The 26,723-nt window shown below is 35.6% G+C and overlaps 1 protein-coding gene across 13 annotated transcripts in view; it reads left to right on the forward strand.

The window, feature by feature from the left end:
• The window catches only part of LOC112052627 (trafficking kinesin-binding protein milt), a 53,378-nt gene that overhangs the window by 7,396 nt on the left and 19,259 nt on the right, over nucleotides 1-26,723 (forward strand). The window contains exons 1-5 of one of the 13 annotated variants that reach the window (XM_024091779.2): nucleotides 610-750; nucleotides 4,728-4,832; nucleotides 10,706-10,810; nucleotides 24,676-24,752; nucleotides 26,298-26,462. In XM_024091779.2, coding sequence (XP_023947547.2) covers nucleotides 663-750; nucleotides 4,728-4,832; nucleotides 10,706-10,810; nucleotides 24,676-24,752; nucleotides 26,298-26,462 — 540 coding nt within the window. In that variant the 5' untranslated portion in view covers nucleotides 610-662. Of the gene's footprint in view, nucleotides 1-609; nucleotides 751-4,727; nucleotides 4,833-9,693; nucleotides 9,713-10,705; nucleotides 10,811-13,148; nucleotides 13,665-15,803; nucleotides 16,528-16,609; nucleotides 16,763-20,614; nucleotides 21,090-23,126; nucleotides 23,639-24,675; nucleotides 24,753-26,297; nucleotides 26,463-26,723 lie in introns of those variants that run through there. The other 12 variants (XM_024091784.2, XM_052881796.1, XM_052881788.1 and 9 more) reach the window with 12 other exon arrangements.

Here is a 26,723-nt window from a genome sequence, read left to right on the forward strand (position 1 = left end):
GGTTACGCCTGTATTTAATTTCTTTTTTATGATTGTGAAGATATATAAGAATTTCTTTTAAATCTTGATGCAATTTTCATTTACATCGTCTATTTAATTTTGAATGTTTGAGGAGCAAGGGAATCTGCAATTAATTTATTTAAATGCTGGTGGTAATGTAATCTACTTTTTTTAGGGATTTATTTGAGATGCACTTAGACTGATCAGGATTTGATATCAGTTGTCACTGATATGATTTTGTTTAGAAGTGTGCTACTTAATAAAAGCATTATCTCGAACTCATGCGTATTTGCTGTGTTCAGTAATATCTTAGGAATTGGAAATAAATCAAAACATTCAGACCTTTCATAAAGAGTTCCAAGCAAATCTCTAGCAATTGGCAATGCAGAGGCGTTATTTTAAAATTGCTAAAGGACGTTAATCCACAGTTTTCCGTTTAGCAGCGAGCAATCGATACTACTGTATTCATTATCGAGTTTCATGACGTTCTTTCCATTATCTGCTATCTAGATTATAACGTGAATGATTATTAGGGAAACGGTTACGAGTGCACGTACGCAGCCTCGTCCGTACTTGCGATGTTGTTTGTATTTATGTGAAACTTTTCTTTTGTTGAGTTAAACTGTTAGAGGAAATCAGTTTGTGTATGTGTTAATTTTATAATGAGTGAGGGGAGACATCGGCCGCGTCCGCGTAGACGCGACGATTTGTACGACGGAAAACAGGATCTGCTTTTTAGCTGGAGTGACGGTGAGTAGACTGACGGAGAGGAAAGTTTTGTGTTCTTATCAGTCAGATAAACAGGATATCTGTGTTATAGTTAGGGCCAGTTTCAACACCGTCTGATAAGTGTCATTTATTCCCAATCGTAAGTTTTGTCATTTTCGTACTTTATGTTAAAATAGCGCGATTTCCCCCGCGTAGGTCCCTTCCCTTCAGAATATGGGGATACAGTAAAGCACATGACACTTACAATCAACCTGGTTTACCCCCTACAATACCACAAACTTTACCTCTTTATAATATTAGTATAGATGACAAAGACAAAACTTGTGTATTATACACTTATCAGAAGGTGGTGAAACCGACTTATTCTTAAGAGTAAAAGGCCTTGTTGGAGTGTTTGTTCAAGGAAGTACTTTTAACATGCTTAGTTCTGTTATTATGCAATAGCACTGTATTTCCGTTGGAATGGTATAGTTGCCGGCGTAATTATGTGGCCGTATGCTAAGATTAAATGCGAAGCATTAATTTAACTAGTGTTTACATTGCAAGGTGATCCTCTGTTTAGACGATAGTTTTATCACTTAATATCTGATTTGTCAGTAATTTAGGAAAGTGCAATTTTTCAATTTAAAAATCGCAACGTCTTGCAGTTCTCTACAAATCACACTATGCATTAAGCTTACTTATCTTTACGTTTCGTGACTGATTAAATCAAACACAATTCATTTGTTATCAAAATGTCTCGTGTTTCGAGTCCAAAGCTTTAGGTAATCCGGAGCATCTGACACGTGATAACTTGGAATGTTGAATGGAAATCCTCAAGATTCTTAAAAAAGCTCAAGATTCCTTAAAATGTTTATATTAAATCTAAAGAAAAAGTAAAAGAGAATGAAGAATGTGATTAGTTGTTAAATGTTTATTATTTATGCGACTATCCGCTTGTTTGTTTGTGTATATCTGATATCTCGTGGGAATTCGATATTTCCCACAGTAACTTAAACCCGACTTTGGAAACATAGACAAATAGAGGATATTACCGAATTTCCTAGTTGTCTCAGTAGTTTACGTAAATAATTTATAAACTGACAGAAAGACACAATTTCGCGTTCATGATAGTAATCTTATCGAAGTTTGTAATGATCTGAAAGTAAATCATACAAGCTTTCATATAAGAAATATTATTCTTTTTAGATCGGTCGAACTTACGAAAACAATACGATCGAAGTCAGTAACAGCTGTTTCAGCTGGAATTAAGACGATCTTTTTACAAAGGACTTTTTTCTTAATTTGAATGTACATTTAAAACGGCGGTAGCCATTTTGTCACAGATGAACTAAATAGTTTCTCTTTACACGCTAAGTATAAGCCAATTATGCTAATGAGGACGAAGGAAGACTGCGTTTGTTAGTTGCGGTCACTGAAAATACACCTGTGCACATTAGCCCTCATTCCAATACCAGTATTATTGTGCACTGGAGCAGATGGCGCCGATATATTACCGTACTACTTACCTGTTTGTTAAATTGACGTGTTTTGAATAAAAGAACCTTGACAAGTTCAGTTGTTCTCTTTTCCCAAATAGGTACTTCCAATGCTAATTCACTTGCTTCGTTTCTGTTCAATTACAGTTCATTCTAATTGAGTTTGTGATTTGAATACTGAATTCTTAATATTCCAGTTACAGCTGTGCTCTGAATTTTGAGATACACTTAACTTGGGACATGGGAATTTGCTTCATTTCATCATTATAAGGCAATTTAAAAAGCCCACTACAGGGCTACTCTTTTATCCCTATAGATTCATGATAATGACCAGCACTTGATTCTCCGAGGCACGGGGGTGCAACACCAACAACCCAACTCCGGCCTGAGAGTTTTTACTGGAATTTTCTTGGGAGAAAGAAAAGCTCATGGATTCAAAGCTACATAACCACTGGACCGACCGACGCTTTTGAAATAGGCATAAATCAGCTAGTGATTTGTATAAGCAAAGACGTTTTTGTAGACGTTTTAGACGTTAACATGACAATATTCCTCATTCCGGTAAATTAACGGATAATCCTATGCTAGAAGTTCACTTCACTGTTGTAACGCTAAGGAGAACTCTCTTGTCAATTGTTCTCGTTTTTGTGGACATAAATTTAGTAGAGTAAACATTTTTAGGAATCGGAAGTATCCACGCTTTTGTCGTTTAGGCACAGCGTTTTGTTTACTTAGACGAATTGCAGGAAACTCTACCTACTCTATATTTTATTTGGCACGCAAACATTTTGCCTTTACTTTCGTCATGTCAAGATGTGACATTTAAATATTCATTAGAACTAGAACTGGTTACGTCAGGCACGTGCTAGCTACGAATATAGTGGGCGAATGAGATTTTTTTGTGGACTTAAGCTTACGTGCCAATTTGTTGAACTTATTTTGTAATGAGCTTTAATGAGTAGACTGCGACTTTGTCGTCGTGGAATACCCTCTTCGAAATTATAAAGCTGAAATATTTAGCTGGTGGGAGGCTTTGGCCGTGGCTAGTACCACCCTACTGGCAAAGACTTACCGCGAAGCTATTCAGCGTTCCGGTGCGATGTCGTGTAGAAACCGAAAGCGATGTGAATTTACATCCTACTTTTAACAAGTTAGCCCGTTTCCATCTTAGATTGCATTATCACTTATCATCAGGTGATATTGTAGTCACGGGGTAACTTGAAAAAAAAAATCAACAGTCTCATACAAAACCTTTTCCACCATCCAACGTAAGCCTGTGCCATACCTCATAAATTATCATTTAACAACATTATTTTTAAAATCTGACTGGTAGCTTAACATACTAACAAATAAACTTCCTATTTATAATATTGTTATAAATATGTTTACAATAAACTCTTCTTTTTTAAAGTCAGTTAAAAAATTCACAGTTTGTTCCGTAGCTTAGAAAAAGTTTATTTGTATAAGTGGTTTTGTTGATATTTTGAATGACGAAGTAATTGAAAGATTAACAAACTTACATCTGTTCACGGAAACTATGTCTACCATGAGTATAGGTATAGGTTATAAACATTTTGTAAGCTTAGGAGACGTTCGTTAACGTACCAGTAGATGGCGTGACCATCGGCGCTGAGGGCGCACTATTGATTCTGTCTGCTCCAAACTAAATGCAGCCAGTAAGTACTGTGCAGTACCGACTTGCTATATACTCTTGTATGTTTGTATAAACACAGCTCAAGTTCAATTCTCCAGTCACGACATCACATTTAGACCTGTAGCTTTCTAACGATTTGTAATCTTGATGAGAATTTTCCTATTTAGCGAGAAAGTTTGTAGAGGATATCTCGGGGTATTCAATCTTATTTGACTTGTTGATACGTATATTACTGATTGATGACATATAATTTTAAATATATTATGATATCGGCGCCAGTTCACCTGTGCTCATAGCTATAAACTAAATTGATAAGTAAAGCTTAAAAATGTTTTAGGAAATATTGTTAAAAGAATAAGTTAATTTGTTCTTTTTCAAAAATTCCGAGCATTTTTGTCATATACATTCTACACTACATTACATACGATGTATTGTGATCTTTGAAAATTGGTGATTTAAGAACTTAAATATCACGTGTCTCAAAAGGTAAAGGAATAACTTCGTGAGGAAACCTGCATACCAGAGAATTTTCAGGGCCAGCGTGGTGGACTATTGGCCTAACCCCTCTAATTCTGAGAGGAGATTCGAGCTCAGCAGCTGAATATGGGTTGATAATGATGATGATGGTGATTGTGATCTATTGTAATAAATATTTCTTAGTAAGGTAGCTAAATATTCCAAACACCAATAATAATTAAAAAAAGGTCCACAACAAACTTACTTATTTGTATCTACTCGGAAGTTTGTGTTCTTATGGTCAGCCGAATAGTCACGAAATACAGTTGTTATTACGTTATCCTAAAATCAATTACCTAATTTTGGAAAAGGATGAAATATAATTTTAATACTCCATTTTTTGTCAACAGAGCTGTGCAATAGCGAGGAGGTGCCCGAGGTAGAGATCGTTAGCCTCCTGCAGGAGCACATACCAAAGTATCGGCTGAGAGCAGACAGTCTCACTCAGTTTGGAGGTTGGTACTAATGATAATTATATTATATTTTTTGTAATAATAATAAAAACCGAAACGTTAGAAAATGTAATTTTTATTTAAGATATATATTCTAAAATGCACAACTAAAAGTTTCAATGTTCGAAACGAATTTTTTGTACTGAATAAGGACAGTATCACCGGACAACAAGAATTTAATACAAATGCAGTCCTTAAGTTAGTTAGATTAGTACCTATTAATTGAGTCACATTAACAAATTTACTACCATTTATTTAAAAACGCAATAATAGCGCTAAGTATAGTATAAGTAGGAAAACACAAATAATAATCAGGAAAGGATTACAGTTTTACAAGTATTCTTGAAGACGTAGTGACCTTGATGTATTTTGTTTAGGTCATTATTCCAATCCGATTTATTCTTAAGTGTCCTTACATAGTTAAGGAAAAATGATTCTAGTGAATTTGGCAAGTAATACTTATATTTTTTCTTAAACAACGAAGAATTATCTCCAGTTTGAGAGTTAAAATTAAAAATCGTTAATCGTTAATGGGTAATAAAGAATACGACAAAGTTGCTGTGTACCTACTAATTGAATTTCTGTGTTTTTTTCCATGACACAGCAACCAGCTTTAGTAAGTACTATCAGTGTTTTTACAAGAGTTTTTAAACATTCTAGAAATAGATATAATGAATTCACTAAATCTATTTCTAGATTGTTCCCACCTGTCAGGTGTAGGGTAGAAGCTAGATACATTCTATGCCCGCGACCTAGTAACGTGCTCCCGAATAGTCTTGCATCTATTTCAGATGTGTGCTATATTGTTTCCTGTATGTGTTTTAGTAACATTTTATATTAGGCATTTTCTCAGCTATGCAATACACTTGATACTGACATAAGTTCGTCATATCAGCTTACCGCCTCCGAAATGTACAAAAATCTTTTGTAGGTGGTGTATCTATACTCGTCAAAATTCCTGGGAGATTATGGTCTTAAAACATTTTAACAAAATTCAAAATTGCAAAAAGGTTTTAGACCTGCCAATGCATACCTTAAGTTTAAACAGCACGTTAGGTTTACACAGTCAAGTCGAGATAATATTCATTATTCAATTGATGAATTTCTTAATGACAAAGATGCTTGGAGGCAATTGGATTTTAGAGTAAAAGCAGAAGTAGCAGCATGTAAAATAATATTGATTTTCTTTTGAAAAGCTAAAGCCGAGTTTCTTGCCTGTTCTTCTTCTCAATGTAATCTGCCTTCCGAACCGGTTGTAGAGACACTACATAAAGACTAATTTTTTGTTTCAGAGGCGATAATAAACTTGAAAACAAAAAAAAATGCTTGGACGTGTCCCATATGGAATTATTATGATAACTAAGTTTAATATCGTGATTGACACTTGCTATAACGGTTACGTTTATTTAAGCCCCAATCAAGTAAACCGTTCTAGAAGATAGATTTTGTAATTTACGGTAATTTTACATTTGAATTGACACGGCCTTGAATAATGCCATTCAAGAAGTTTTTCTTGTAAATTAATCGACTCCATAAAAAACTTGTACTGTGAAAAAGCATTAGATAGGTATTTCATTTCTATATAAATCTATACTAATATTATAAAGATGTAAAGTTTGTGATATTGTAGGGGGTAATCTGTGGTGGATCTACTAAACCGATTTTAAAAAAATCGGTTACCACTAGGAAGCCACCATATTTTTGAATATTTTCCCTGGAATTGTATACTCTATATTGTAATCTTGTACCTATATTGTAATGTTGAAAATTTCAACGTATGGTGAGTAACGAACAAACTGTCTGGTGTATTCATATCTATTCATGGACTCATAAAATTAGGTTGTTTATGTCATAAACAATTAAATAGAGGAGTCTGTTAAACTAGCTTTTTTGGCATCTTCATCCGCGTCAAATTAAGGATATTATAAACTATTTCATGATTTACGTTATACGTTAATTAACGTAACTTCGTTGATTCAGTTGCCATGTTCGGTGTTCGCTAAAACTGAAAATTACCGCCACTTGATGTAATGGGGCTTACGTTAGGAATCACAGAACATTGAACGCTAAAGCCAACGATTTATTAATTTCGTATTTTGAATCGTAGGTAGATACACAGAGATCCATAATTCCCTGTTTTTGTTTTTTTCGCCAATTGTAAAGTCATTCGCGAAAAACAACAAAATATTCCTTGTTCGTAGTTACACTTCCACAAAGTATCATCTGTTTCTATTCAATATCACGTCCACGTGTTATTGTTATCTACAATAAATAATGAACTTGGAGCGGTCTATTCGTCATTGCGATTGACTAGGAAAGCTATTTTAATGTGCTATCTTTATTTAAACTGATGCGCACTTTCTAGTGTTTTCACTTTGTGTTTCACTAAATTCATTAACTCTCAAGATAACTTTCATGTCTACATTAGGTAAATCATATGAATATTGTATGTTTTTATATAATTAATCTTTATTAATATTGTAAAGAGGTAAAGTTTATGGTATTGTAGGGGGTAATCTCTGGATCTACTAAACCGATTTTGAAAATTCTTTTACCACTAGAAAGCTCATAGGCTTTATCCCCGTATTCATATAATACATACTCGTAGAGTCTTAGATGTTGAATCTCTTGTGTCTGTTATTTCACCGACAACATTGCCTTTAAGTTTAAATACAGCAATGATGCTTATTGATCGAAATATGCAATATGCTAATGCTTTCCGATTTGCGCTTTTAGAGTATTGTACTACTCTTTTAATTCTACTTTCGGCCTTATTAATAAATATGCATTAAGATTTACCTCTGATTTCTTTAAAGTAAAGTTCAAATGGTTGTGATCAGGTCCACTTTACATTGAAGAAAATTGAGGTTTAAACCCTTTTGTTATGTAACCCATGTTTATTAATATGGGGGTGAGTGTTTTAACTTTTAATTCATCATAATTGTAGACATTTACATTCAGCAGATATTCGTACATCAAATCTGGAAATGATTTTCTAATCAGCATTTAGTTTATCATTCAGCGCCTGTTAAAACAATAGCAATGAATGCACGCAGTGCCTATATTGCCTTTTGTATAATCTATTGTTGTATAGAAAATTCGTTATTGAGTTATTGCGATATTCTGTTATTTAAATTTTAAATTTTACCTTTCGGTATTCAATAGTTTATGTAATTCAAGATCTCTACGGAGTTGCCAAATTAGATGATTTTCCGTAAGCACATTAGGAATAAATGGATTTATTTACCAAAAGCTCAATTCTGTCCATTTATAAAACGAAGTCAATGGTACTGATAGTGGTTAATTTGTCGAAAGTCATGATGTACGATGGGTAACTTAATTTTGCTATTTTCCGCGAAATCTTCATAAGGTTTTTACGTATTAAAGGCTAGCAGACGCCATTCCGTTTGCGTGAAATCCTGTTTCTCATAAATCCGGCGGGAACCATGAAGTTTTTTGGGATAAAAGTACCCTGAGTGTTAATCTAGGATATTATCTATATTCATTCCAAAATTCAGTCAAATCGATTCACTAGTTTTTGCGTGAAACTGCAATATCATTAGGATAATAAATTATGGATATTTTCGTTAATTTTACATTGCTCGAAAACTTCTGAAATTCCCATAATGCGAATCGCATATGACTGTTAGCGCTGTGTACTAAAGTTAGAACGACGCGGCATCTTAACAGTGTTCCGTCCTAGTAAGTGTGGAACTGTGGAGCGTAATATCCGGCGCCGGCGTCGCGTCGCCCGATAACGCTATAAATAATGGTGGCTCATCGAGTCATCGTCCGCTGACCAGCGCGCATTCCCGACCGGTCTCATGCCATCTGTCAACTGGCAAGATGCAAGATGCAAGCTCTAGCATACCATACCGTGCGCGGCATCGCTGGCATCGCAGGAATGTCTTAATGACCACTATTTTATCTCCGAAGCAGATATGTGATAGCAGGTTTTTCGCTTATTTATTTACCGATACTCATGTTATTATGTATCCAATGCAATAAACAGTTAACTTTGTAATTATGGTTATTCATTAGGTGTTTTCTTTGCATGAATTCTTTTGATAAAATTCATATAATTCCAATTAATAAGTAATGGTAAACAACAAGTTTGGTAGCTACTTGTTATGTTAAAGGTAGACTATTGACTATTTATCTTCAATGTCAAAAGACGACTTCCATAGCTGACTTATCTATTAATAACCAAGAGAAATGAAAAATTATGTTTAAGTAGGTCGGAGGTATTCGTTTATAAGCTTCCCCACATGTAGAATTATATTGGGACAAGTCAAAAATATTCGGCTTTATTGTCACTTCACTCACTTATTTTAAAAAATGTTACCAACCCAGGCAATACGCCCGGGCCCGGTCGTCCTAATACGAGTAGTACCTAACCAGCGTTTAAGAAAACCACAACAAAACTCAAGTTTTCTATTACAATAAAAATGAAGTAGAATCAAACATTTTCATAGCCAAGTTTTCATAATTTAATCATGTACCGGAACATTGTTGTAACGTTAAAAAAATCAAAACCCAATTAGTAAACAACAAAGCTGGGAAAGCCACAAAAAGTTACGTTAAGTTTGCGTGACACGGAAAAAATGGAATGTAATATTTGTAAGGCCTCTATTCACTTTACTATTACAGTAGAGGAGTCACGTGGTATCAGAAGCAGGAACAAACTGGATTGAAAGTGGTCGGGGAATGCTGTAGGTGTGATTCAGCACTCCTCTGACGTAGCCGCCTGTACAGCTTCGCTAGTGGTTATTGGCTAATAGAATTTTTAGAAGTTCCTCCATTCATTTGTGTATCAACCGTTTGTTTGTGTATCAATCGGTTTTATTTTCTCTGTTTGTGTGTGTGTATTGGATTTGGAATAGGTACGTGTTAAAGCTAGCTTAGAATTACCGAATTAAAAATATTGAGTGTTATTGTGTGTTTGCTATTCTGTATTACTGAGCTAGATTTGAGTGAACGATTGTTCGAAATGGTTTTTGTTAGAATTTTAATTTTATTCTTATTCGAGATATTTGACCGATTTGTTCACGTGGTTATATTTTTTCTGCACTTTAAAATTCTTCATAATTTAGTTTTCTAATAAGAAGTTTTCTTGTGAAGGGTTTTTTGTTTCATTTAAAACGAGGGTGAATGTTTTGAACTTTACAAAACAAAGAAGTCAGATAACAAAGATTTTGTAGTGCATTACGATTTGGCAAATATACTTACATGGCAAATATTCTATGTAAAATAACTTACCAAACTGAGTAAAAAAAAACTTGGCGTAATTGCAGTCATTAGCTTAATAATATAATTAATATTATTTATTATTTATTTAGTTTAATCTACAATAAAAAGAAAAGATTTGTATTCTTATATGTAACAAATTAACTCAAATACTACTGGACCGATTTTATTCTTTCACCTATAGAAAGCTATTTTTTTCATTATGGACGTTGCATAGGCGGTATTCCGTACTAATTGTCCGTTAATCCATCCGCTGTCAATACTAATTACCATAATCATTGACAACCTTATTCGTTCGGCTCACTGTTAAGCACGAGTCTCCTTTCAGAATGAGAAGGGTTAGGACAATAGTCCACGCTGGCCCAATGCGGATTGGCAAACTTCACACACCTAGAGAATCAAGGAAATCTCAGGTATGCAGATTTCCTCAAGATGTTTTTCTTTCACCGTTTGAGACAAGTGATATTTAATTTGTTAAAATGCACATAACTGAAAAGTTGGAGGTACATGCACCTGACCGGATTCGAGCCTACGCACTCCAAATCGAAGGCAGAGGTCGTATCCACTGGGCTATCACGTATCTTACTGAGTACCATCCCGTACAAAATTAAATGTTTGTCTGTTTGCAGGATACGAGAACCAAGACTGGTTCATACCGTCGCCAGCGCTGCCCGTCAGTCCGGAGGACCTCGCTCTCACTCCCGACCAGATCAGGGAGACGCTGAATTACTTTCGTGAGTACCAGACACTGTATAATTTATTGTATACTACGCCCGCGATTTCTTCAGCGAGAGAATCGGTGTAAACTTTCAATGTACGTGACCATTGTTTTAAAAGTTAAAACTGTATGCAAGTTATGCTTAAAAGATATATGTAGATCTATAAAAGAGAAATAGCCCACCATGTGTTTTTGTTATATCGCGAAGGGACAAGGCAGCGTTTTCAATGAAAACTCCTCGGAGGTTTTTCCAATAGGTACCTCCAACAATTATTATTAATCATCTTTATATTTTAACCGTTTTTCACAAAGCCTTGACGAATAATTATCTAAACCATCCTTGTTGCTTTATTGGAATCTCTCGACATAATATGTATTTGAATGTCTGCGTCGGTGAACGTATTGTTAGCTTCTGCGGCCTCTGACCAGGTGGTTCTGGGTTGAGAGTTGAGGTTGCTATTAGGATATTGATGCTGAGGTATTTATGAAATTCCTATTAGCAGTCGTGCCGTAGAGGAGGGATGGTCACGATCGTTATCATTAACATCTGACAGTGACAATTACAAAGTTAGCATGAATATCATAAGCCCATCAACCCGCCTTGGTAAAGTGTGGTGGGTCTAAGTTGTATATTACAACCATTTTATGTAGGAGGTGTAAACTTTTATACATATCCTTCTGACTAGTATACTGTATAATAACTATCACTTATTACATATTCTAATACTTTCTAAATATTGACCATCTAATTGATACAACTTTGTAAGCGATACCGTTACATTCAATTAACATGTACCTACTTGCTTTCACAAATAATTACACCATAACTTGTGCATAATTGCACAAGTGGCCAACTTATGGTGAAATTATTGGAATTAAAACATCTAAACTAAATAATAATGCCTGTGATGGATGGATAAACTACAAGACAAAGATCTTTATGGTAAATCAATGCAATATTGCATATTAAATGGCAACCCTGATCTTAGGCCGAGGTTGTGATAGTAAAACATCGCGATGATAGGAGCTTGTGGCATTGCGTAGAAATCGTTTTGAAATAAGAATAATTCTATTATACATATTAATTATTATTGTTTCGTGCAATTAATGCGGGGCTATACAGGGGCGTTTGATATTTCTTCAAACTCGTAGTAAAACAAGATCAGACGCAAGCGGCAAGACTATCGTGACTCTTTGAGGCATGAGATAGGTATTTTTTGCTAAAAAAAATTAATGCAGCGTTGCATAATATGATAAAGACCTTGTTGTGAAGATTTATGTAAATAAAACGCTGCAAATTACAAGGGAGCTTGTGGCATTGCATAGAAATAATTTTGTAGATAATAATAATATATTATTGTTTCGTGCCATGCTTGTGGCGTTACAGGTGCACGCCAAACTCGTAGATCAATGGGCCGATGGCTCTTTGAGGGATGAGATTTTTTTTTAATGTAATGAAACACTAAAATGCAGATTCTGACCTTACGGCGTACAGCCATTAGTGGTAGTAAATCTCCGCGACAAATTACAAAGGAGCTTGTGGCATTGCGTAGAAATCGTTTTGTAGGAATAATAAATTGTTTCGTGCAATGGTTGCGGTGATACAGATGGATTTGATATTCCACCAAAGAAGTAGATAGATGGGCAAGAGATTTTTTTAAAATCGTAATGTGACACGGTAAAATGGAGACCTTGACCTTACGGTCAATTGTGATAGCAAAACTCCGCGACAAATTACAAAAGTGTTTGTGTCATTGCGTATAGAAATCGTTTTGTAAGATAAGAATTCACTTTCGTGCAATGGTCGTTGCGGTGATCTTGATATTCCACCAAACTCGTAGACCAATGACTCTTTGAGGGACGAGATTTAAATCGTTCTGTACTCTTGTAAATTGAAGACCCTGACCTTACGGCGTACGGCCATATGCCAGTTGCGTAGATAGATGGGCACGAGATTTTTTAAAAATCGTAATGTGGCACGGTAAAATGGACACCCTGACCTTACGGTCAATTGTGATAGTAAAACTCCGCGACAAATTACAAGTATAGTGTTTGTGTCATTGCGTATAGAAATCGTTTTGTAAGATAAGAATTCTGTTTCGTGCAATGGTCGTTGCGGTGATCTTGATATTCCACCAAACTCGTAGACCGATGGCTCTTTGAGGGACGAGATTGTTTTAAATCGTACTGTACTCTTTTAAATTGGAGACCCTGACCTTACGGCGTACGGTCACACGCCAGTTGTGATAGCAAAACTCCGCGACAAATTACAAAGGAGCTTGTGTCATTGCGTAGAAATCGTTTTGTGAGATAAGAATTCTGTTTCGTGCAATGGTCGTTGCGGCGTGCGGCGCGCCAGTCCGCCCGCGGCCGGAGCGCGTGCGCGGCGCTCGCACACAACACCAGTGCCGGTCGCGCCGGTAGCCACGCGACACGCGTGCTCCCCCCGATCGATACTCTACACGCCGCCGCCCTTGGGCGCCGCACCAGACGCGTTGCGCCGACCACCTATACCTCTACAACGACGGTGCACCGATGCACTTCACCGCAACCGTCCTTTCTATCCTCGTCATCCTCCGTTCCTGACTTTCAGAATCCGTCGCGGTCGTGACCTCATTTGTTTTGTAAAAATCGATTTGTACAAATACTTGAAAGTAGTGGTATAGATCCCTCGGTATGTTGTATTACTGTATGTTCGCATGCAATTGAACTATATAGTGTTGTTATAAGGGTATACGGGGTACGGATTTAGAACCGGTGTCGGCGTGCCATCGATTGAGGTGTGTTCGCGATTTTGGAGAACGCGTCGCGAGACGGCGTCAGTGGCGCCCCGCGCCGCAGCTGCGGCCAGACTATCTCTTATCTTGACCGTGAGAGCATAATTAATATGTGCATTGTTATCTATTTACGTATATCGTTACTTATCATATAACTCACTCGTCGAGATTGTATCTATTTAAATGTATATGCTTATAGAAAATCCGAATTAGAAATGACCTTCACCCATTCTGTTTATTGGACGAAAGGTGTTTTTAATCTTTAGTATGTTAGAAAATGTATTGTGGATGTTTGTCAGCCCCTGCCCCTACCATACGAGTAGGTAAGTTTGTAGGCAACTAATAACTAATAAAGTTTTAATCGTGGTGTCATTGGGACGTAGCAGGATTTAAGGGTTTTTATTGTGAGTGGGTTGCCTAAAAAATTTTGGCCAAACTATTGTTAACCGTAACTATTATTATTGAAGATAGTTTAACTAGGAGTTTCTTAGGCAACCTAGTCGTAATATATTTTTTAGCATACTTTTAATTTACAACACTTTTCATTCAATACAGATGGGTGAAGGTCATTTCCAATTTGGATCTTAGACTATAAGTTATATTTCAAATCAAATTAAATAATTCTTTATTTTCTGGAATGTAACATATGTAGATATACTAGATAGGTATATCAGATAGAAGCCATTACAATAAATGGTGACTGGTTTTAATGAGATTGTACTTAATCTTTAATACGTGTGGAATTTAATCAGATAAATGGAATGGACATGAACACCACTACGAAGCTCATTGGTATTTATCGATAAATTATATAAAATACAAATAACACTATCCCTTATATATAACGTTACCCGGACGGGTTTTTCAACTCATGACCTCGGGGGCGCCCGGACTGATACACTCAGGCCAAAAACCATTCCAGAACGGTCTAATCCGAGGTCGGAGTCTCAGAGGAGTCGCCCTTAGGTAGTCGTTCTGCATCTATTCTGCTTCTGCCTTCTGGACCCATCAGGTGATGCTTCTGCACTCCCCCAAACTCCCCAGTGACGCCGATGTGGTCCTATTAAGGAGCCTTTGGCATTTACACAATCATGATAAAATAAAAAATAAAATAACACTGGAAAATAAGCGAATAGGATTGTATTTTATATTGAAGATACCGATACCGATACCTTACAAAGTAATCTTTTTCCCGTATATATTGGTCAGGGAAAAAAACCAAGGAAATCTGAATTACTTCAGAGAAATATCCGCCTAGGAGCGGTAGTAAACAGTTTCAATGTCGCTCACTACATAGGTACAATAGATATTCTTTAAGCAATAGCACAACCGGTATGATTAACCATTACACTTTGAATAATACTACAACCGGTATATTATCAACTTTTACTTGAATTTTAAATAAGTTTGCAATACTAGTCTTATGTGCATTAAACGGGAGCCTGTTTAGCCAGACCACCTTCATTTTATCAAAGCTGAATGTTTGTCATCCTTTGCCCCTACTATAGGTAAGTGTAGTAGGCAACTAATAGAGTTTGAGCGGTGGCATTGGGAAGTAGCAGGATTTAAGGGTCTAGACACTCATGTGTCCTAAGTGCAAAGTTTTATTTACCTCGGTATGAGGAGGCACTTAACAACCCTTCGCTATCTTAAATAGTGTTTTATAAGGGTTGCTACAATGGTAACTGATTAGCGACAGGGGACTTGATTTCACATATATATTTTATAATTAAACCAAGGAAAACGTAAAATTACGCTATGTATTTCTTTGGATTTGGAGCGTTGAAAGTGAAACCTGCTACATGGCAAAGACACCACGGTTTCAAAAGTTACCTAACTTACTTATCAATGAAAGGAACACGAGCTGACTAACTTCAGCTTTTATAAAATGAAGTAGGTCTGCCATCGCAGCCTCAAAGTCCGATAATTATATTTTAAACTCATATTTCAATTCTCAATTCGCTGGTGCATTTTGTTTTTAATTTAACAAACAAACTGACACTCGTAATACCGGTATTTATTACACGATTGGCAACAATCTCCAACCTGAACTGTTGCACAGTTCCTTAGGTCATGTTCGTCGAGTTTTGTGTACATAACGCGCCGATTCCTATACCTATATAATATGTATGTAATGTCTACTTATTCCTTCTAAAGTTGTATGAGGTAGTACTACACCGTCCACATAGACAATAGAGTATACATATAATTTACTTGGCATTAAATATAATATTTTAGAGGATATAAGTGTAATTGTTAACTGGCAGAAAAAATAATGCATGTTTTTTAAGTGCACGCCACAGAAAGTCTTCAGTCTAGTTACTATTTCACAGACAGATTAATTTATACGGTACTTAATTTAATTTTTTACTCTATTGTTTCATATGAGTATCTCAAAGTTGTGCATTTTTTATGCGGCCAAGCCAAATTTAATTTAGCCGCATATAAGCTGAAATGCATTGTTTTATTGATACGAACATTGCTTAGATACCTCTAACCTCATATCAAAGAACTTTAAGAATGCTCGCCCACTTGTAGGTAGGTCTAAACGTCAAACTTAACATAATATTACGCATACCCTGCTTATGATGCACGGGCGTACGTTTTTCTTGTTGCATTATATCCGATTGTGCACACTTCACAATAGACTTTATCATTATTACAATACGATTGATATTTGATTGATTTAATGTGTAATAAAGTAACAGTATGCTGAAACGTTTTTGCAGTAATTGCTCAGCTGCGGTCGGAAGTGGTCGTAGAGTAGCCACGGACAGAATCGCAGACCGCATGCGTAAATCGCGTGTTCTTTTCTACAGATGCTTGCATTTGATCGTGAAAGTTTATTAACATTGGCCTCGAATGCTGAAACCGTTAAATGATATCTCTTTGCTAAACTATGGCGGTTACATAGTGAACGTTTTTAGTGTTGTGTCGTAAATATCCGGTTCTCATTGTACTGGCAAACCATAAGTTACTATTGCTTTCGCCTTCTCAAATGAATGTACGTTGTAATTTCGATTCAAGTTATCAAGATTTCTCAGTGTGTGACCTTTGAAACCCATTGCAATCTTCATAAAATCTAATGACAATCGTTGTGGTTTTAATACGATTTGTTCATAAATCTAGAAAAAGTATTTTATATTGAAAATAACTGATTTTGGTTGACATACATTTACAAAACAAAAGAAGTAAGTATATTTATTTAACGAAATAGTAATAGCAATTCTTTTGTTTTATTCTTAATTGAGAAAATAATATGAAAACAGCAATCGTGTTCAGTCGACTTATCTTTTGCGTGTAAGTTCGTTTTGCTTGATTATGAACAGTCGTTTTCAACGTACCTGTCTATATATTTATGTAATCTATCGGTGAGTTTCTAAGCAAAATTTATGTTTAATTACTGTACTTATGTGAAACAGACAATCATGTTTTCTTTTATATTTTATTTATATCTTAGTTTCATAATTAAAATATAAGCTCATTAAAACCTAAAACCCAATCTAAACACGAATTTCTGTCATAATCTTTCCACCCTTTTAGATGCACTATGTGATTAAGATAAATAATTTTCATTCAAAAAATTCAATATTTATTTCATACTTTGTTTCAAAATGATTGCAAAGCCTACGTTTTAGAAAAACATTCTAGAAACATTCATAGAACAAGTATAACCATGAGATATACTGGATCCAAGTATCTATTTTAATTTATGGCAGCTCGACTTGGTGATGTCCCTTTGCCTTACCTTTCTAGACATAAAAATCGATTTACGTACAACGGCCAACCCTTGTGGCCAAGTGCGGAAAAGGCCCAGGAAAGAAGAAGAAGATAACAATTGATTTTATCTTAAAACTATTCATCGACTTAACTTGTAACATTTTAGCAAATATCTGTTAGTAACATAATATTAAAAAAGTACTGAGTGTGAATCCTCGTAACACTTTTTTAAATACAAAAAAGGCCCAGGAAAGAAGAAGAAGATAACAATTGATTTTATCTTAAAACTATTCATCGACTTAACTTGTAACATTTTAGCAAATATCTGTTAGTAACATAATATTAAAAAAGTACTGAGTGTGAATCCTCGTAACACTTTTTTAAATACAAAGTAAATATTCGCGTGATGTGTTGTAGTGAAACTCATTTTACATTCCATCTATCATAGATTACTGTAACTGCTATCACGATTTACACGAAACAAAAAATACGACAATTTTACCTAAAAATAATTCGTTTTACCCAAACGATGAAGTCAGGAAAGAGCGAATTATAGTTGCTGCAAATAGTTATCTAAGAGAAAAGTTAAATTTTTCGTGCTAAAAATGCAGCACATTAAATGAATAATAAAGTCTTGATTGTACAACCATAATCGGTGAGAATATTTTTTTTTATTCAACAAGTTATTTGACTGCAGACAAGCCTTATTTTTAATGTTGCAGATTAAAATGTAAGAGTGAACTTATTCATCCCATGATCCAAAAGTTTTCCTTCGGCATCGTGTCGGAATGCTTAATCGTATCTCGGTATGATCGGTACGTCGTTGCCAATATAACGTTTAAGACTTGAAATTACTCAGCCATTTTAGACATTTTAATTCCTGAATTACTCGTGAGCTGAGAATCGAGCACTGAGTCTGCTTACAGAAAAACGTATGCTTGTTTTGTAAGTTGTCTTTTATTTTGTTTTACTGTTACGGATTTTGTAAATATTCCTTCGTATAGCCTTACAGATGAAATTACTATTCTTTCTGTCAGTTAGTAAGCTTTCTCAATGTCCCCTGAATTACGAATCGGTACTTCCCTCGATCGATTCGTTCGGTTCTACCTTCATTTCTAATTTGTTAGTTGGTAAACAGTGCACATCGAGTATAGCTTTAGTATAGTTAGACTGTCTCTCTCTCTCTTCATCCTAAATAACGATCTCAGGATCGTTATTTAGGATGCCCTAGAAAAGGCTTTTATATCCAGTAGTGGTCGTTCATAAGCTGATGTGATAGTGATGATAATTCGCTATACCTATTCTTTTCTAGAAACAGTAGCAGTACTAATCTATCTAAAAATAAATTATTTCTATTTATTCCAAAATATAGACTTCTTCAATTCATCGGTATACTTTAATAATTATGGTAGGTATTTCGAGGAATTTTGCGACATAGATTTTTATGTCCAAGGTAAATTAATTTGTCAAATTAAATGGGTTAGAATTATAGTCTCACGTCTAAAAGCTGCAAGGTTGTTTGACGTCAATGCCGTAGTCTGTGGCGTATCACGTGCGGCACGCTTTCGACCTTTAAACACTCCCTCTTTCGTTCGATCGGTTCAACGCTAGTGGAAATGTTAACTTGCGTAACATAACCTATCCTAATATTTAAAGATACATCCTGAAATGTCAGGTCAGTTCGATTATATCTCACAATAGTTCCGTTTAACATAATGAATAAGATGGAGCTATTGTGAGCTATAAAAATATCCTCTGATTTTTGAAACGTAAAACTTTAAAATATAAGCTTCGTTTATTGTCTTAAATTGCTACCATTAATCTTACGTATGTATTCTATCGAGTTCCATTGCTGCCATTCGATTTGAAGAGTGTGGTTGCTGTTGAAATTATATGCATACTCGTATGTGGGTTAGCCCAAATGGCAAGGCACCCCAAGGTTGTTGTTAGGTAACTACTATCTTCCTTAATCTTAAAGATGTTTAGAGAGTAGTAAACGCAGTTAATTTTCGTATAGTCATGAGTTTTCCCATATAATATAGGAATGCATTTAAAAACATTCTTACATTAGAAAAACAATTACTTCTAAAGAACTATTGGATAGAAGCAGGCGTTACTTTGCGGAAGTTCATCATGATTATATAATGATTTATTTATTTTGCTATCATCCGCGAAAATTCGGCGAACCCATGCGACAACGTCACCCAGAACCGACAAAATACTCTCTACGTACGTTTCACCCCGAAACCGGAGCATCCTCAGGAGATGTTGACTCTACAACGTGCAATTGCAAAGTGTCGTTGTCGACCGGGTCTTCCTCGGTAACCCTCACGGGTCACGGGGTAACAGTGATCGGGGAACTTTGCAATTGCACGTTGTAGAGTCAACATCTCCTGAGGATGCTCCGGTTTCGGGGTGAAACGTACGTAGAGAGTATTTTGTCGGTCCTGGGTGACGTTGTCGCATGGGTTCGCCGAATTTTCGCGGATGATAGCAAAATAAATAAATCATTATATAATTCTAAAGAACTTTTCATTGCTGTGCTAATGTTATTTGTTATCAATTGTTTGCCATTATGTTTTATTTAAACTGCTAAACATACTGTCTATTTATGTTGGTTGTAACAAATAAATACAATACAATACAAACATAAATCTAAAATGGCGTCGTTGTCGTGATGAGCTAATGTTTGTCCATTTTCTTGTGACCATGAGAATGTGTCAGTACCTATAGCTTAGGATAATTACTTATTCACGTCTCATTAAACTTTGGAATCATCGTAGGTAGTTATTCGTAGATCACCACGATTGATAGAATGGTACGAATAAATCTATAATAGAAAACTGTTCTTGAACATAATTGTTACTTGTTCTTCTATTGTGAATTCTATCTCTTAATTCTTTACATTGAATTTAAACTGTTTGTTTCTTTTTGGTAGCAATAAGTGTAACATTTTCACTTTATCTTAGTAAAATATTGTAACGATAAGGCATTTTCTATTTTCTTTATAAAGCAATAGAAATTGCAATTGCGCTCCAAGGTGTTCGTCAAGGTGATTGATTACATAAAAATGACGACGATTTGTTAGTTATGTGGGTAATTGATAAAGATTAACTATGCCACTAGTCTAGGGACGTTATAATTGCTGCTATGAACGGCTTAGTGATTGCGTAACTAGCAGTTTACAAATGGCAAGAATAAAAAAAAATAACGATAAAAACAGTCTTAACCATTTTCTTTTCATGGTGCATTTTCCATAAGTGCTTTGTTATTTTATGCGAGTCTAATTAATTTGTTCTCTCATATTTGTTTACCTTCTATAGTCCGACACGACTTGTGTTTAACACGATTGCCGTCATATAACAAACATTTATTTTGTGCTGTGTAACTATGATGTCGCAGACCGATCGAAGGGTCCTGCGGTGTCGGACGAGTTTGAAGTAGAATTTGTGTGATTAAAACTAAATAAGTGGACGAATTAAGTGATAAGTAATTTGATAAGTGATAAACGCGTGTGCGGGGAGTGTGGTTGGTGGTGAGGCGGGCGGGGCCGATGTTTGCGGGGCGGGCGCGTCACGGCAGAGGGCGGCGCGGGATCGGGCGCGGGGTGCGCGGGGAGCTCGCGCGCCTCGCCGCCGCCCGGCTTCGATCGCGAGCTCTTCCAGGAGCTCAGCTTCCTCCCCGACGCAGAACTCCAAGAGTGTCTCGGCGAGTATCCTGACTTCCTCTACCACCTGGCGAGGGACAGGTTCGGGAGGCTCTACTTTCGCGTTATACGGACTTTGCTCCTTGACCGAGGTACAGCCATGATCCGCGGCGAATCGTCGCGTTCATCTCACCGCTTGCGGCAAATTAGCAATCGTCTTCCATAATGCTTTCTTTCAAATTAACTTTTTCATCGCTTTTAAAGCTTGGTTTGCTGTACCTATTCATCGAACATTTTCCTGATCTTCTTGCACTATCTACTTTCTCTTGTTCTTCATCTTTCTTTATCTTTTACAATAGACAAAAAATTCTTTAGTTTTAACCTCGAAAGCCCTTTCTAATTTTTTAGATCATTAAAATCTTTATTGTTTTTATAGTTTTTCTTCGTTTTGTGATTCTTGATTATTTAGGTAATCCCCAATTTACTTATTAAGAGTACCGTAACAACTCTTGTATTTCTATATATACAAATTAATTAATCAATCATTAAAATGTCCAGTTTAATATTGCAGGGTCGTTTACTTTTCACTTTACAGAATACAAATGAACAATTCATACAACAATAAGAAACCTTTTTATAGATGTCGTGATCAGATAAATAAATACTAAACGTGGGTGTACAACGAACGCTTTGTGCAGATATTTTATGTGTAAAAAATTGCAAATTTCATGCCGAGATACGTAACTAAGAATCTATACAATCAATATCCGTTGTAACTTATAATGGTATCGCAGTTAGGTAAGCGAAGAAAAAGCTACATACGCATTGAATGTGACTATTATTGACTGCTGTTCCCACTGATAAGTTTTTACTACAATAGAAAGCGTCGCTAGATGCAACTGATTCTAATTACTATGTGGCGTAATAGCAAGACGCTGTGTCTGCACAGGGGGGAATCTGCAGACTATTTTATAAACTTTTTATGGTATCACGAAAATCGCATCAATAGATGGTAGGTGCAATATGGTCAATAGATAGGTACGCTATGGTATAGTTATTGTAGGAAAAATAAAGATCGTCTAGCTATAAATAGTTAAATAAATAATTTACAGAGTACCCCGGTTTTCCTGTCCCATGGAGCTCCTTTGAGAATACGGAGATTTATCAGAATTGGGAAAATTTCTGGGATAATCTATTCTGATGGTGAAATAATGTTTCAAGTAGGAGTAGTTTCAGAGTATATTTAGTTCAAACAAACAAATAAACAATCAAATATTGCCTCATTACAATATTAGTATAGATAATAACAAATGGAAAATATTGGATAATCAAATATTGCTGTTTTATTGCTGCAAGCAATCTTTCACATGCAATGCCAGATGACAGGTCCTGAAAAGGGTGGGTGATACAGATTTTGTCAATATTTTCACCAATAAATTACATTGGAAGGATTTGTTTGTACTACGTTTGTTATTAAACATAAAACGTTTAACGTAGAGGCCATCTTTTTTAGTACACATTTGACAACGCGTTTAAATAAGTCTTGCAAAACAATGCATTGTTTTTTTTTACCGAAATTGCAACAACGATAGTAGAGCGTAATATACTCGTACAACCTATTGCTAATATCAATATGAATGATGTTGATAGCAACGATGCTTGCTGTTATAAGTAACTTGTAACTGAGTAATGCTATGAACATGTGTGCAAACAACATCTGTTCTGGATTTTAATTTCTGGAGCCCAGAGTCCAATAATACATGTGTACGACAGAATATTGTTTGATCTGTGTGAGTTTGTTGGATTTTTACTTCTATGAGTACTATACCCTAGAAGCCTTTGAGTATGGCTGGTTGGATGCATCTATAGATGTTTTTTTTACTTTTTCATGGACTAAACTAAATACATAACATTTCTATTCAATTCAAAATTACATATGACAAGGGGGCTTCATTTGTAGGTAACATTTGTATACGTTAAAAGATGCGAGCGTCCGCTGAAAGTTTATAAAATTGTTCCTGTTACACTACGTTGAATGTACAGTTCCTACTTTATTAATAACACCCATTGTTCACTGGTTAATGGACTTATTGCACTTGATTTCTAAAGAAAGAAAAATTATTGTCTCAAACAAAAAAAATGTTTCCATATTTATAGGCAAACAGGCCTTCGGTGTATAAAAAGTGTGCTTACAACATCGTGAAAATGTATCAATGAATAGTCTGCCATTATGTGTACGAGTACTCCAGTTTTCCCATGTTGCACAATGGAATATGTTTTACCTGTCCTGCGAGACCCCACGCTCGGTCGCTGGATACGCAGTCGCTCGGTTGAACGTACGGTTCACGCAAGTGTTGGAAGGCACGCATTTCGTTTTCTGTTTGTTTATACCGCATCGCGACGCATTGTTCGATTCGTCGACTTTGTATTACAGTGGAGAACTCATAACCGGACTCAGTGTTACTTTCGGATGATTGAAGAATTTTTTTTACAATAATTTCCCTTTAATAAAATTTGTTGTTTGTGCCTTTGCGTATGTTTTATATCGGTCATCTTTTTGGTTTATTTCACACGGTTATTTCTTCCGAATTAGATCTAGTTTCTATCACAAATGTTGCGAAGTGTATGAAGTCAAGCACCGGCTTGACTATCGTCGCCTCCATGAACACTGATACCGCGAGCATTGATGACATCTTTGCGGGTCAGTACAGATACAATCGTTTGGCGAGTGATTGATTTTCGTCCTGTATACATTTACTTTATCTTATCTTTGTTTGCATCGGCAATCAGGGTAGGCTTCATTGTTGTCTTTGATATAAACATTGTACTATTTTCTGGAGTATCAATCGAGTTATCGGCTCGATATGTCGTGTGTGGAATTGTTGCATTGTTTTTTGAAAAATTTTGAAATATGTGGTATTTATTTCTATATTAATTATTGATGTGCTTGTGTTATAGTTGATATGGCTTATTTATTAAGATGTTTAAATAGTTTTTATTTTATTGTTAAAATTTAATCACAATGAAGTATTTGCGGCATTTTTATTAATAATTATTATTGTTTACACCCGCGACTTCCGCGCGATTCAGTTTGTTACAAATCCCGCGGGAACTAGTATCGATCCCGGAGGGATTTCGAGATAAAAAGTAACTTATATTATGTAGTTCAACAACCTCCTCTATCTTCCAGTGAAGGTCCTATAAAAATTGGTTCAGTCGTCCCAGAAATTAGTCCAGGCCTACAGACAGACAAAACTATTAAAGTTTTTTCGTTTTAGCATCATATAATATAACTATTAAGCACTTAAAAATACACAATTACATTTTTTGAAATCACAGACAGATTAATTATTATGGTATTGTATTTTATTTTTAAGTATTAGCGTACTTATTTATCTTTTAAAAGTTTAAATTAGTCTGTCATGAGAACCTACCTATTAAGTATAATTATCTTTCTATCTTATATCCTAATATTATTTTATTAAGCAGCCTAATGAATGAACATTATTTTATTATAATAATTTAAATGTAAACAAGAACTTATTGTTTGTTTTTTTTTCATGCGAAATGATATAGATTATATCAATAATCGGTTTGTATTTGTAAATACTTAAGCCACCCACATTTACAATAGATTATCTAATCGTGCTATAGTTAGGTTTTGTTTTAAAGTCTTGTTAATGATAAGAGCGGCATTACAATAGTTATGTTGTTGTAAGTGTGTCGTTCTATTTGCAGTTCTATGCAGCAACAGGGTGAGCCAAATGACAAAGACCTACAATGACATCGAAGCGGTAACACGGCTCTTAGAAGAAGTGAGTATTTTTAAACATAGCCCAATATAAATAATTCAGTCCAAACATTTGTTTCAAAAAATGGGCGTTACCTGGAAAGTTTTCCGAGAGTTTTCAAAATGGGTCAATTTATAGATATTGAGGACTCTTTCGAATTTTTATTTTGCCATCTCGTAATCGTATCCGGAAGTTTTAAAAAATTGATATACATATTTATAAAATCTATTTCAAAACTTCCGGAAAACTTTCCAGCAGCGGCGAAGAGTCCATACAGGCTGATTCCCGCCGGGTTACCTTTTAAAAATCCATACTTACATATTCATTTTTGTAATGACTATACATACTCCTATGAGAAACCGGAGTTTGCATCAAGTGGTATGAATTTCCTTTTCTTTGGGACGGCTTACCTTCGTCAAAATTTCATCCTTCGCCACTGCTTTCCAGGCAAAACTACGAGATTATATTACGAGATTTATTACTGCCACCAAGTATTCATTTTCATTAAAAATAGTCACAAATATTAATTTTTTATGTCTTAGTCGTTCCTTCATGTAGGTCCTACGTACAATTACGTTGAAAGACTTTAGTTACAGTCGTTAATCTTTTTGTGATAGTTTTTTACAACCCATATTAGGGTTGTATCTGTATCTGCGATACCTTTGTGTGCTTTGATATTACATTCTCTAAACTTTATTCTTATTGGTTTAATACAGGTGTCTTTCTTGATGTGAAAGACAACCATTATAAGCGCGCAAGCATGGTCGCGTCTTATCTTATATCGTACTTACTCGAACATTGTTTTGAAGCGTGATTTTGATACTAATTATATCAAAATTTACTTTGACTAACTTGATAATTAATGTAGTATCATATGTGGACATTGTTACGATACCTGCCAATTGAGATATATTTGCAGATATTTATTTTATGAAATATAATGGCTACCAGAAATTTTGGGATGACAGCCTTATGCATGAACCACTTCATTAGGGTTTAAATCTAAGGCACATTTGGTTGAAAGTATACATTTCCACATTTCATCTTGGTGTAACTATTACAATCCAAGTTGTTTCCATTATGTACTTCGTATAATAAAGTAGAATACTTTTGGCCTAATTTATGGGATGGGTTTTCGAAAAAAAAACTTCCCATTTCAATGTTACTTCTGCAACAATAGGCTTTTCTAATTGTATGTATCTCTTTACCAAAATTCATCCGAATTTGTTATAGGATCCGGATATCTAGACATCATCATCATATTATGGCCTGAAATTTTTAGTCAGCCCATCGGCAATATATTTATTGACATATTTAATTTGATATAAAATCTTTTCATCAAATAACCGGTGGTAAAGTCGGTGTAGGTCGTCGTATAATGGGGTCCTTTAGTCTAAGTACTCTAGATAAATTTGTCATATTACTCATACGTATTAACTTGACACCTAGCTACCAAACAACCATAAAAACACAATACATTCAAACCAGGTGTCAAATTAATCCGCACGAGCTGTATTTATAATGAACATCCGCAAAGTAACGCCTTTAACGGTTACATTCAATATTTAGAAAGAAAAAGACTTAGAGCTGACAGCGCGCATCGGCAAAGAGCTCCTGACTGCGAACGGGCGGCTCGAAGCGCGCGTCACCGCACTCGAGGGGGAGCTGCGCAGCGCGAGGGACCTCGTCACTCAGCTGCGGCACGAGATATCCTCCAAGAGTGATCTGCTGCAAGTGAGTGTATTCATTAACCATGACTAGATATAATCCTTTCTTATTCTATATAGGCTACAGTCATGCCTGATGGAAAAAGGTGATAAGGTTTAAGTTGGAGTAATGATAAGGTCTAAGTTGGAGCGCGCTTGCCTAGAAGATTCCTTGAAGGTGGTCAAATCATACGTGTCAGGGAACACAGCAGCCGGAAGGGTATTCCAAATCTTCATCATTCTCACCAGCGACTCTCTGCGACACTCCACCCAGTAGAGGACCAAGACT

Source organism: Bicyclus anynana, chromosome 5, assembly GCF_947172395.1.
Source record: "Bicyclus anynana chromosome 5, ilBicAnyn1.1, whole genome shotgun sequence".
Taxonomy (NCBI): Eukaryota; Metazoa; Arthropoda; class Insecta; order Lepidoptera; family Nymphalidae; genus Bicyclus; species Bicyclus anynana.